Source organism: Natrix helvetica (assembly GCF_964273705.1).
Source record: "Natrix helvetica genome assembly, chromosome: 13".
NCBI lineage: Eukaryota > Metazoa > Chordata > Lepidosauria > Squamata > Natricidae > Natrix > Natrix helvetica.
This window is the reverse complement of record NC_138557.1, coordinates 4,876,982-4,890,626: the sequence shown is the minus strand read 5'-3', so window position 1 is coordinate 4,890,626 and position 13,645 is coordinate 4,876,982. Positions and strand designations below refer to the sequence as shown.

Below are 13,645 nucleotides of genomic sequence, written 5' to 3'. Positions count from 1 at the left end.
TTGTGGGAGCTTCATCCCTGGAGGCTTTCAAGAAGAGACTGGACTGCCATCTGCCAGAAATGGTGTAGGGTCTCCTGCTTGAACAGTGGGGGAGAGTTGGACTAGATGACCTACAAGGTCCCTTCCAACTCTGTTAATCTGTTATCTGTTTCCTGGATCCCTTGCTTGGATCCCACAGCTTTCTTTCCCCCAGGGAGACATCCCTCGGAGTAAATTGACGGGGTTCTTCTTAGTGTGTGTGTGAGTGTCTCGCTTTGGTTTTGACAGCTTCACGGAGAAGTCCATCCCCAACGTCATCATCTCTCATCGGTACAAGGCCCAGGACACGCCGGCCCGGAAGACCTTTGAACAGGCCCTGACTGGGGCCTTCATGTCAGCCGTGATTAAAGACCTGCGACCCAGCGCCCTGCCGTTCGTGGCCAGCCTGATCCGCCACTACACCATGGTGGCAGTGGCTCAGCAGTGTGGTAAGGATTCGGCAACGAGCCAGACGTAACCGCAAAGTACGTTTGTCCCCGATTTTGCCTGCCGGCGTAGAAGCTGGTAACCTGTAAGAAATCCTGCATCCAGTTTTGGTCGCTACGATGTAGAAAAGATGTGGAGACTCTAGAAAGAGGGTAGATAAGATCAACAAAGAGGATTAGGGGATCTGAGACTAAAACATATAAACAACGGTTGCAGGAACTGGGTATGTCTAGTTTAATGAAAAGAAGGACTAGGGGACTCATGATAGCAGTCTTCCAATATCTCAGGGGTTGCCCCAAAGAAGAGGGAGTCAAGCTATTCTCCAAAGCACCTGAGGGCAGGACAAGAAGCAATGGGGGGAAACTAATCAAGGAGAGAAGCAACCTAGAACTAAGGAGATAGACAGACAGACAGACAGACAGACAGACAGACAGACAGACAGACAGAAAGATAGAAAGATAGATAGATAAGGTATATAGACATAAGAGATAGACAGACAGACAGAGAGGCAGACAATATAGATAGATGATAGATAGATGATGGATGGATATAGATACATAGACATAAGAGACATAACAGACAGACAGGCAGATGATATAGATAGATAATAGATAAATAGATAGATAGATAGATAGATAGATAGATAGATAGATAGATAGATAGATAGATTGATGATAGATTGATAGATAGATAGATAGATAGATAGATGATAGATAGATGATAGATAATAGATAGATAGATGATAGATGATGGATGGAGACAGGAGATATAGATTGATAGATGATAGATTGATTGATAGATAGATAGATAGATAGATAGATAGATAGATAGATGATAGATAGATAGATAGATAGATAGATAGATAGATAGATAGATAGATAGATAGATGAGAAATTTGGAAATGGAACTGTGGGGCCTTTGATGCTCTCTGAGCTGGGTTGTTTTCTTGCAGACGTTTCATGACCCAACTAGGTAATGTCATCAGTGCTAGAAGGGAGTGTGTTGTGTGAAGCCAAACTACCCCTACGCCCTTCTTTAATGTCCTCCTTCCCTTCTCCTTCCGTTCCCCATGTGGCCGACCCCCAGGCCCTTTCCTCCTCCAGTGTTACCAGGTGGGCAGCCAGCCCAGCACTTCCATGTTCCACAGCGAGGAGAACGGGTCGAGAGGCATGGATCCCTTGGTGCTGATCGACGCCATCGCCATCTGCATGGCTTACGAGGAGAAGGAGCTCTGCAAGATCGGGGAGGTGGCCCTGGCGGTCATCTTTGACGTGGCCAGCATCATCCTGGGATCCAAGGAACGGGTAAATCCCCTGGCCACCCGGCCACCCTCTCCTCCTTCGGAAGGCTTCCCTCCCTCCCTGGCCCTTTGGGTGACCCCTTTTCTCTTCTCCTTCCTGCCCTCCAGGCCTGCCAGCTGCCCTTGTTTTCCTACATCGTGGAACGCCTCTGCGCTTGCTGCTACGAGCAGGCCTGGTACGCCAAGCTCGGCGGGGTGGTCTCCATCAAGTTCCTGATGGAGAGGCTCCCTCTGATTTGGGTCCTCCAGAACCAGCAGACCTTCCTCAAGGCTCTTCTCTTCGTCATGATGGACCTGACGGGAGAGGTGGGTCCCTCTTAGGAAGGGCCAAGGTTGACTCGTCCTTCCGTCCTTCCGAGGTCGGCAAAACGAGGACCCAGTTTGTTGGGGGCAAGAGGCTGACTCTGTAAACCGCTTAGAGAGGGCTGTAAAAGCACTGTAAATTTATGTGTTATTGCTATTCCTTCCTTCCTTCCTTCCTTCCTTCCTTCCTTCCTTCCTTCCTTCCTTCCTTCCTTCCTTCCCTCCCTCCCTCCCTCCCTCCCTCCCTCCCTCCTTCCCTCCTTCCTTCCTTCCTTCCTTCCTTCCTTCCTTCCTTCCTTCCTTCCTTCCTTCCTTCCTTTCCTCTTCCCTCCCTCCCTCCTACCTTCCTTACCGTCACATACCGGAATAGAATAGAGAATAGAATAGAATAGACAATAGAATAGAATAGACAATAGAATAGAATAGAGAATACACTAGAATAGAGAATACACTAGAATAGAGAATATAATAATACAATACAATACAATAGTAGAGTTGGAAGGGACCTTGGAGGTCTTCTAGTCCAACCCCCTGAATAGAATAGAATAGAGAATAGAATAGAATAGAATAGAGACTAGACTAGAAGAGAACAGAAGAGAACAATAAAACAGAACAATGGAACGGAATGCAATGGAAATGCAAAATAGAATGGAACAGAACAGAATAGAATACAGGGCTGGAAGGGGCCTTGGAGGTCTTCTAGTTCAGCCCCCTACTCAAGCAGGAGCCCCTGTACTACTTCAGTGTTGGAGCATTCACAACTTCTGGAGTCACGCCCTTCCACTGATTAATTGTTCTAACTAATTTTTTTTAAAAAGTTTCAAATAAACTTTCCTTGGGGGTCCAACGCCCGCCCTCCCAGGTTTCCAACGGGGCTGTGGCCATGGCCAAGACGACCCTCGAGCAGCTCTTAATCCGATGCGCGACGTTGTTGAAAGAAGAGGAGAAGACGGAGGAGATCCTCACCGCCCAGGAGAAGTCCTTCCACCACGTCACCCATGACCTGGTGCGGGAAGTGACCTCGCCAAACTCCACCGTGAGGAAGCAAGCCATGCATTCCCTCCAGGTGGTGGCCCAGGTGACGGGCAAGAGCGTCACGGCAATCATGGAGCCCCATAAAGAGGTGAGGCTGTGCATTGTTGGCCCGCAGTTCCACAATTGAACCTTGAATGTTTTCTTGCGGCATTGTTTACCCCTAGTCCTCGTGTTCTGCCCCAGCTCCCCAAACACGACAAAGCCTCTGACGTGAACTCAGAAGATTCCTTTATTAGGAGCACCAGCAGCTCCGGCAAAAAGTTTCTCTCTCACCGCAGGCTAACAAGTCCATCCGGCAGGGAGATGAATAGTTATCTGCCACATCTATTCATCTCCGCTCTCTGCCTTTGATCCCCAGAGCTAGGGTGGGGCTTCGCTAGCAGCGGTGGCTCTTCTGTCCCAAGGACCGGCCCATAGATTTCCACTGCTCTCCTTTCCTCTGTCTTCTGCTCAGCCGCGTGTCAGGCACTGACATTTGAACATTGGCACCTGACAGGCCTGCAGCCATCTTTTCTTTTGGATCTTTGGCCTGCCACACTTTCTATTATTCTACTATGCATTGTGGGAAAATGGGACGGGGGGATTGTACAGAGTTCGATGATATGTAGCCATAACAAAATTCTTTCTAAAAAGCTCAAGGTCATCTTTTGTCTCTGCACCTCTGCACCTGACCGGAACTGGATGGGTGAAATCTGTCTTCATGGCAATGGGAGATTGGACCGTGTGATGGACTTGTGGGTGTGGGGGGGCAAGATCATGAACTTTCAATTGGGTGGGGAAACTGGAAGCTTTCAGATTCGGGTTTCCCCAGATGTGCCAACGTGGCTCTCTTAATTGGAACTTGAGCCATACTTTGCCTCGGACTCTGATTTAATTTTGGATGCTATTGGGGACCCTGACAACATCATGTTCTTGATCACCCCCCCCCTCCCCTTATTAGGTTCTCCAAGACATGGTTCCCCCCAAAAAACATTTGCTTCGACATCAACCTGCGAATGCCCAGATCGGTTTGATGGAAGGGAATACGTTTTGCACCACTCTGCAACCCCGGCTGTTCACGATGGACCTCAACGTGGTAGAGCACAAAGTCTTTTATACCGAGGTATTTCTCCTTTGTTGCTTTTGGATCGTTTTTTTTTTTTAAATTGAGCCATGTAAATCCGCAGCCCTGTGGATGCTTTGATTCATCACGAGTGAAAAGGTTTGCCATTCATGAATCTTTTTATACTTGCGTATCTGCATGGGACACGGTGGCTCAGTGGCTAAGACGTTGAGCTTGTCGATCCGAAAGGTCGGCAGTTCGGCGGTTCGAATCCCTAGCGCCGCGTAACGGAGTGAGCTCCCGTGACTAGTCCCAGCTTCTGCCAACCTAGTAGTTTGAAAGCACGTAAAAAATGCAAGTAGAAAAATAGGAACCACCTTTGGTGGGAAGGGAACAGCGTTCTGTGCGCCTTTGATGTTGGGGCATGCCAGCCACATGACCACGGAGACGTCTTTGGAGAGCGCTGGCTCTTGGGCTTTGAAACGGAGATGATCACCGCCCTCTAGAGTCAGGAACAACTTGCACATATGTGCGAGAGGAACCTTTACATTTACCATAGTGTACCTCTGCTTGGATTATTTTCTCCTAACGTCGGGTTTTTTAATGTTGAACACAGAGATTATGAACAAGGGATCCCAAGATAAATCTCAGAGGGTTTTGGTACAGAAAGGACAACTTTGGGTCCAGGAATCTCTCTATCTGAAATGTAGATTTTCATTCAATAGCACGTTAGAGGCAAGGAAATAATTCACAGTCTCCAGACCTCCTAAATCCCACCACGAAATCTAGCCTCATTGGTTTTTGCCTCACTGGTGCAATCCATAACAAAAAATACAAGCAACATAAATAGCATAAAGAATAATCCCTATGCAACTCATTAGGTGGGGGAAAAGAAAGGAAAAGAAAAACCAGTGCGTGGAGTGATCGTGGTTGTGTTTTAAGAGTGTTGACAACCCAAGGATAGAAACTGTTTTAAATCTAATTGTTCGGCTGGCTATGCTTGGTTTCTCTTTGGCCTGGAAGTCAACCAGGTTGTGTCCAAAGCTGACTTGTCTTCTCTTTGAACTTCCAGCTGCTGAATCTGTGTGAGGCTGAAGACTGTGCCTTGATGAAATTGCCCTGTTACAAGAGCCTGCCTTCTCTGGTGCCCCTTCGAATCGCAGCTCTGAGTAAGTCGATCCAGCTTTGAAGCAGAGCTAGTAGAGGCTTGCTGCATGAAAGGAGCCAGTTCCAAGCCTTAAAGACATCTGTGTTGGGCAAAAAAAAAATGGTATTTGTTGGCTCAGCGGTTCACCCTGACCTTGGTGTAAAATTTCCAGGATTCCTGGCCAAAATTACTAGCAATGAGGGATCCTTGGTGCTCTCAAAGCTTGGTTGTTTTCTTGCAGACGTTACCAAACTAGGTAACATCATCAGTGTACAGTCCTCCTCCTCCTCCTTCCTTCCTTCTTCTCCTCTTCTTCCTTCCCCCTCTTCCCTTCTCTTCTCTCCTCCTCCTCCTCCTCCTCCTCCTCCTCCTCCTCCTCCTTCCTTCTTTCTTCTCCTCTTCTTCCTTCCCCCTCTTCCCTTCCCTTCTCTTCTCTCCTCCTCCTCCTCCTCTTCTCCTCTTCCTTCCTTCTTCTCCTCTTCTTCCTTCCCCTCTTCCCTTCTCTCCTCTCCTCCTCCTCCTCTTTCCTCCTCCTCCTCCTTCCTTCTTTCTTCTCCTCTTCTTCCTTCCCCCTCTTCCCTTCCCTTCTCTTCTCTCCTCCTCCTCCTTCCTTCTTCTCCTCTTCTTCCTTTCCCCTCTTCCCTTCCCTTCTCTTCCCCCCTCCTCCTCCTCCTCCTCCTCCTCCTCCTCCTCCTCCTTCCTTCTTCTCCTCTTCTTCCTTCCCCCTCTTCCCTTCCCTTCCCTTCTCTTCCCCTCCCCTCCTCCTTTTCCTCCCTCCTCCTCCTTTTTCTATCTTCTTCTATCTTCTTTCTATATATATATATAAATGGCTGTGTGTTCCACCATAATTCTGGAACACCTCGAGCAATTTCAACCAAACTTGATACACGGATTATTTACCCTTTGTAAACAAATACCGTGGGGGATAAGACACCCCTAACATTCCCTCGGGGTGTGTGCTCTGCTAAGATACAGCCTGTGCTGCCTTACAATGGCTTCTACCGTCCTGCCATAAAATGGCTTTCTACTGTGCAGCACAGTGGAGTCGTCATGGTAACGGCTTCACCGTACTCCGCAAGGGGGCTCCCTCAGGCAAGGGGGAAAATCCAACATTAGAAATTAATGGGGTATCCCTTGGCGCTTTTGGGGGCACAAGGAAAACATTTGGAAAGAATGTAATTGTCGCCGGCTTTTCCTGTCTAATACAGGATTAGTGTCAGCGGTCAGGTGCAGAGACAAAGGATGACCTTGGATTTCTAGAAGAATATTGTTATGGCTACATATCATCTAACTCCGTACAATCCCCTCCTCCCATTTTCCCACAATGAAAACTGCATAGTAGAATACCCGAAAATGTGGCAGGCCAAGAGCCAAAAGGAAGATGGCTGCAGCCTGACAGTTAGGATTAAAAAAAAACCTGGGCAGCATCGGTTATTAGCTAGTAATGAAATAAAAAAATGGGGGACTCTTGATGTAGCAGAATATCCACCAGAAGAGGCTGGGGTGTTTTGCTTGGGTTCTGCGTTTTGAATTCCCGCTTCAGGAAGGGGACTTCCTTTCCCCCCGCTTCACGCAGATGCCTTGGGCTGCCTGCAACTACTTGCCCCAGTCTCGGGAGAAGATCATCGGTGCGCTCTTCAAGGCCCTCAATTCGACCAACAATGAGCTTCAGGAAGCGGGCGAGGCCTGCATGAGGAAGGTTGTGAGGTGGGGGTGGGAATGAAGCTTTGTCAGAGCGTGGCTACTATTAGGAGAAAACTCAGGGGCGAAACGCAGCATGCATGTTGGTTGATATACAGCATACACCCGAAATATACGTGGTAGCAAATACAATTCGCTATGGGCACCGTTTGCCAAAACCGGAAACGCTGGTTTTGGAGGGAAAACCGCCTTAAAAACGTGGTCGCGTGCCTGTGGCATGCTGCAAATGGCCCCGTGGAGGTTGTAACTTGAGGACGACCCATACCGTAGATCACAAGATCTTTGTCGGTCCAGTGATAATAGCCAAGAATGACGTGGCTCTACTACGATTGTGGTTATGGAAGTGTCATGGGAGCATTTGCGTTCTCGGCGTTTTCTGATCCTTCCCTCTTTTCGGCCCCTCACAGTTTTTGGAAGGCGCAACCATCGAAGTGACCAGATCCACACCCACATGAGGCCGCTGCTTATGATGCTGGGTGATTATCGGAGCCTAACCCTCAACGTGGTCAACAGGCTGACATCGGTGACGAGGCTCTTTCCCAATTCGTTTAACGACAAGTTTTGTGACCAGATGATGGTAAGGCTCTGGAAGGAAGGCAGAAGTTATGGGGGAAGGTACTGACCGTATTTTTTTAATGTCTACGGAGATTCTCCGTCATCCAGGTCATGGTTGTCCCAAAGGTGTTGTGTTTTAGGAGGCAACTGGACTTTCTGGTTTTTTCTTTTTCTTTTGAAGACTTTTCACTTCTCATCCAAGAAGCTTCTTCAGCTCTGACTGGATGGTGGGGAACAGAAGGATTGATACTCCTTGCAGAGAAAGGAGTCATTTGCATCCTTTTAGAGAGTCCTTGAGGCCACTTGTAGTTTTGTCTATGTCCTCAGAGTCACCCGAGAGGTGTAAATGGATGTGGAGCCTTCTTGGAACTGTTGAAAGGACCGTGTTGTAGACTGGAGATAGATGATGTCTCATCCCTCCTCCTCTGTTGAGAGAGGGATGTCCAATTTGGACATAGATGACCTCTTCGACCCCTCTTCTTTCAAACTAACCTCCAAGTGACCTCAATGACTCTCTAAAAGAATGCAAATGACCAGCTGTCTTGTCATCCAAGACGCTTCTTCAGCTCTGACTGGATGGTGGGGAACAGGAGGATTGATATTCCTTGCAGACAGAGCTGGTCATTTGCATCCTTTTAGAGAGTCCTTGAGGTCACTCGGAGGCTTATCTGTGTCCTCAGGGTCACCCGAGTGGTGAAAATAGGCGTGGAATCTCCTTGGAACTCAAGGATAAATCTCCAAGTGGCCTCAACGACTCTCTAAAAGAATGCAAATGACCAGCTGTCTTGTCATCCAAGACGCTTCTTCAGCTCTGACTGGATGGTGGGGAACAGGAGGATTGATATTCCTTGCAGACAGAGCTGGTCATTTGCATCCTTTTAGAGGGTCCTTGAGGCCACTCGGAGGCTTATCTGTGTCCTCAGGGTCACTCGAGTGGTGCAAATGGTTCCTGTAGCCTGCAATTTTTCCCCATTTGGAAATCCCTTCATCACCCAAATCTAATTTTGGAAATTTGGCGCTTACAAAATAAAAATCAAAATAATGGCGCGGAAGGGGAAATCGACCACAGGAAAAACAAAAATTGTGGATTTTTCGGTCGGGACCCCATTTGCTCGTGGTCAGAAGGGTTGGGGACTACATCCCTGCCAGTCAGAAATCCTAGCAGACAGGATCTGACGGGGTCTCTTTAATCCCCTTTGTAGCAACACCTTCGTAAATGGATGGAGGTAGTGGTCCTTACTCATAAAGGAGGCCAGAGGAGCGATGGAAACGTAAGTCGCAGGTTCTTTTTTTGTGGGGGGGGTCTTTGAACGCGGAAAGAGAGACGCTTACGGTAGAAGGGAGAAACGTCACGTTTAACTGCCAGGTTTCGATTCTTTTCAACTTCATACGTGTTTTTTCCTAGGATGGAAGCATTTTTTTTTTCATAAGGTAGCCCCTCCATGGCATTGAGAGGCAGCTGGTGGGACATAAGCTGATGGAGCTGAAGTGCGAGGAAGGCCCCCTTTCCCCCCTCCCCCGAGTGAATGGTGTGTGAGATCTTTGTGGGGTGGAAAGTGTGGCTGGACCACAACGTTGGCAATTTCTTCTCAGTGAATTGCTTGCTCGGTTGTTCCCAAACTTCACCCTTGGAAGCTCTTCTTGTTATCTCCACTGGGACTGGAGATAATTATAGAGCACCAATGAGGAAGGAAGGAAGGAAGGAAAAATTAGAAGAGGGAGGAAGGAAAAATTAGAAGAGGGAGGGAGGAAGGAAAAATTAGAAGGAGGGAGGGAGGAAGGAAAAATTAGGAGGGAGGGAGGAAGGAAGGAAAAATTAGAAGAGGATGGAGGGAGGAAAAAATAGAAGAGGGAGGAAGGAAGGAAAAATTGGAAGAGGGAGGATGGAGGAAGGAAGGAAAAATTAGGGGAGAAAGAAATTAGAACAAGAGAGGCTGGGGGGGGGAAGAAGGAAGGAAAAATTAGAAGAGAGAGGAAGGAAAAGTTAGAAGAGGGAGAGGAAGGAAGAAATGAGAAGAAGAGAGGGAGGGGGGATGGAAGGAAAAATTAGGGAGGGAAGGAAGAAAAAATAGAAGGAGAGAGGGAAGGAAGGAAAAATTGGAGGGAGGAAGGAAAGAAGAAAGGAAGGAAAAATTTGAGGAAGGGACAAAGGAAAGAAAAATTAGGGAGGGAAGAAAGAAAAATAGAAGGAGAGAAGGAAGGAAGGAAAGGAAAAATTGGAGGGAGGAAGGAAAGAAGAAAGGAAGGAAAAATGTGAGGGAGGGACAAAGGAAAGACAAATTAGGGAGGGAAGGAAGGATAGATACCGATGATTTTGCTGGGGAAGAGTGACTGGGGAATTCTGGGAGTTGAAGTTCCCTAGTCTTAAAACTTTCCACGTTCGGAGCCCCCGATCCAGGGGGTCTCAAAAGCGGGTGCTTCGTCCTGTCCTCTCGCCAGAAATCCATCTCTCCACTTGCATGTTTTTTTCTCTCTCCCTTATTTGGACGGTTTCCTTAAAACATTCCGGAAGTCGTGTTTGCGTGTATGTGAGAATGAACAAGACTGATGCTCTCTGGGTAGCCTTTTTGCCCCTCTCTCAAAGAACATGAGTTCTGCTTCTCAGTGTCTTGTCCAGCTCTAAATCTTCCCTCCTCCCCTCCCCGACCCCCCCCCCCCAGTCTGCTTTGGTTTTTGTTTTCATTTTTGGAAATACGGGGAACTCTTGTGTATTCCGTGTGTGTGTGTGTGTGTGTGTGTGTGTGTGTTTTCCAAGAACAAAAAAGAAGAGAAAAAGTTGCTTTTCCCATCCTTAGGACAGTATTGCAGAGAGCAGGAAATGTTCCTTGTCTTCATTCGGTCAGTTGGAGGTGAGAAAACACGAATCCCTTCTTTAAATACCAATAAAAATCAAGTTGTTGGTTGTTTGTTCTTTTCCTTCCCTGACTGCAGTCCAAAGCAAACAGCACATCCACGGTTTTTGTTTTTTGTTTTTTTGTTTTTTTGGCATTTGTGTCCCCTTTTTTGTTGTTTGTTCATGCTGTGAATTTTTGTTTTTTCTTTTCTTTTCTTTCTTCTGTTGTTTGGTTCAGCCTGCCGTGGAAGGGGTAGAGGTGAGAATTGATGGTAGAGGCACAAGGAAGTGGTGATTTCTCCTCTCCTTCCCCCTCCTTTTTCCTTCTCAGCTTCCTCTTCCTCCTCCTCCTCCTCTTCACCTTCCTCCTTCTATTCATCCTCCTCCTTATCTTCCTCTGTCTCTTCCTTCCTTGTTATCTTTCTCCTCACTTTCCTTGTCATATCCTTCTCCTCCTCCTCCTCCTCTTCCCTCCTTCCCTCCCTCCCACCTCCCCTCCCCTCCCCTCCTCCTCCTTTCATTCCTTCCCTCCCTCCCCCTCCTCCTTCTGTCCTTCCTTCCCTCCCTCCCCCTCCTCCTCCTTTCATTCCTTCCCTCCCTCCCCCTCCTCCTTCTGTCCTTCCTTCCCTCCCTCCCTTCCCTCCCCTTCTCCTTCTGTCCTTCCCTCCCTCCCCCTCCTCCTTCCTTCCCTCCCTCCCTTCCCTCTCCTTCTCCTTCTGTTATTCCTTCCCTCCCTCCCTTCCTTCCCCCTCCTCTTTCTGTCCTTTCCTCCCTCCCTTTTTCTGTCCTTCCCTCCCTCCCTTCCCTCCCCCTCCTTTTTCTGTCCTTCCTTCCTTCCCTCCCTCCCTTCCCTCCCCCTCCTCTTTCTGTTCTTCCCTCTCTCGCTTCCCCCTCTTTCTGTCCTTCCTTCTTCCCTTCCCTCCCTCCTCCTCTTCCTTATCTCTTCCCTTCCTCCCTCCCTTCCCTCCTCTTCCCCCTCCTTTTCTTCCCTGTCCTTCTTCTTCTTCCCTCTTTCCCTCCCTCCCTCCTCCTCCTCCTCTCTTCCTTCTTCCCTCCCTCCCTCCCTCCTCCTCCTCCCCCCTGTTGTTCCTTTTTACTACCTTTTTGGTTCCATTGTTACCTTTGCTGTGTGTTGTTAGTTGTCTTTGTTGCCCATCGGGGCCGAAAGCATTGTTCCTTTGAGTGCAGTGCTGTGATTTGTCCTCTTGTTTTCTTGTCTGTGACAGAGTCGTTTATGTAACTCTTGCCGTGCGAAGGACTTTTAAGCATGTTCCTTATTTTTTTTTTCCACTAGGAGATTTTGGTGTGTGTGTGTGTGTGTGTATTTATATATCTCTGAATGCTTTGAGTTGTCAAATGCCAAAGCGCCAAGAAATAACCGAGAGATTTCCCCCTTCTGGAAGCTTCTCTAAATCCTTGGAAATGCAGTCACACCTTTCTAGATTTAATACAGATTTTATTTATTTTTTGGTTTTTTTTTTTTTGGCAATCCCGTGTTAAAAAAAAAAAAAGCTGGTAGAAAATGGCAACCTTGTAAAAAGAGCTTTTAAAGCCGCTAGTCCTCATGAGTGGCAAGCATTGGCTTTTAAAGCAGCTAGACCTCATGAATGGTAAGCGTTGGCTTTTAAAGCAGCTAGTCCTCCTGAATAGCACAAGTGCCGTGCTGGAGAAAAATCTCTTGAAAGCCAGAGAGATGCAGTCTAATTCCGCTTCTACTGTCAATTCCTTGAAAAACAAAGGTGAAAAGATTTCACTGCCCAAACATAACACAATGATCTCAGATAACACACACATACACACATACCCCTTTTCCAAACCAGTGCAACTTCTTAAATGGCCTGGGGTAAGTAACCATGGTTTAACTCCTCACTCTCTGGCTTACTAGCCATCATCCCCCATAGAAAACAGGGCTGTAGCTTCAGGGTCAGCCATGGGGTGAAAAAGATAAATCTATCTATCTATATATATATATAGAGAGAGAAAGAGCTGCTGGAGGCTGTCTGATATTTCCGTTTTGTCTGCAGGAAATGAAGATTTGCTCAGCAATTATAAACCTGTTTCATCTGATCCCGGCTGCTCCTCAGACTCTGGTCAAACCTTTGCTGGAAGTGGTGATGAAAACAGAACGAGCCATGTTGATTGAGGTAAAAGGACCCTGACTTCCTTCATGTTTTCCAAGTTACAGTTGTTTCTTCTATTTTTTCCCCTCCCTCCCTTCTCCCTTTTTCCTTCCTTCCTTCCTTCCTTCCTTCCTTCCTTCCTTCCTTCCTTCCTTCCTTCCTTCCTCCGTCCCTCCGTCCCTCCCTTTCTTCTTCCAGCCCTCTCTTCTCCCTTTTTCCTTCCTTCCTCTCTCCCTCCCTTCCTCCCTCCCTCCTTCTCCCTTTTTCCTTCCTTCCTTCCTCCCAACCTCCCTCCCTTCCTTCCTCCCACCCTTCTCCCTTTTTCCTTCCTTCCTTCCTCCATCCTTCCCTTCCTTCCTTCCTTTCTTCGTCCAGTCCTCTCTTCACCCTTTCTCCTCCCTCCTCCCTCCCTTCTCCCTTTTTCCTTCCTTCCTTCCTTCCTTCCTTCCTTCCTTCCTTCCTCCGTCCCTCCGTCCCTCCCTTTCTTCTTCCAGCCCTCTCTTCTCCCTTTTTCCTTCCTTCCTCTCTCCCTCCCTTCCTCCCTCCCTTCCTCCCTCCCTCCTTCTCCCTTTTTCCTTCCTTCCTTCCTTCCTCCCAACCTCCCTCCCTTCCTTCCTCCCACCCTTCTCCCTTTTTCCTTCCTTCCTTCCTTCCTCCATCCTTCCCTTCCTTCCTTCCTTTCTTCGTCCAGTCCTCTCTTCACCCTTTCTCCTCCCTCCTCGCTCCCTTCTCCCTTTTTCTTTCCTTCCTTCCTCCCTCCCTCTTAAAAACCAACCGGTGGCCCTTTCCGCCCGCTCACATGTTAACTTTGGAACCCACTGTGCAGGCCGGCAGCCCCTTCCGAGAACCATTGATAAAGTTTCTGACCCGCCATCCGTCTCAGACGGTGGAGCTCTTTATGATGGAAGCGACCTTGAATGATCCACAGTGGAGCAGGATGTTCATGGTAAGAACCAGCTTACCACCAAGGCTGTTAAATGGCAGTTTAGCATGGAGGCCTTGGGCCAGGGGTGAAATCCAGCAAGTTCTGACCAGTTCTGGAGAGCCGGTAGCGGAAATTTTGAGTAGTTTGGAGAACTGGCAAATACCACCTCTGGCTGGCCCCGCCCCCATCTATTCTCTGCCTCCCGAGTCCCAGCTGATT

General features: G+C 48.1%; 1 protein-coding gene across 1 annotated transcript in view; it reads left to right on the top strand.

The window, feature by feature from the left end:
* The window catches only part of TRRAP (transformation/transcription domain associated protein), a 98,857-nt gene that overhangs the window by 21,199 nt on the left and 64,013 nt on the right, over positions 1 to 13,645 (top strand). The window contains 14 exon segments of the mRNA XM_081965686.1: positions 268 to 467; positions 1,552 to 1,769; positions 1,874 to 2,071; positions 2,931 to 3,191; positions 4,044 to 4,205; positions 5,218 to 5,314; positions 6,869 to 6,876; positions 6,878 to 6,991; positions 7,401 to 7,422; positions 7,425 to 7,570; positions 8,751 to 8,819; positions 10,344 to 10,397; positions 12,406 to 12,525; positions 13,328 to 13,447. Coding sequence (XP_081821812.1) covers positions 268 to 467; positions 1,552 to 1,769; positions 1,874 to 2,071; positions 2,931 to 3,191; positions 4,044 to 4,205; positions 5,218 to 5,314; positions 6,869 to 6,876; positions 6,878 to 6,991; positions 7,401 to 7,422; positions 7,425 to 7,570; positions 8,751 to 8,819; positions 10,344 to 10,397; positions 12,406 to 12,525; positions 13,328 to 13,447 — 1,789 coding nt within the window.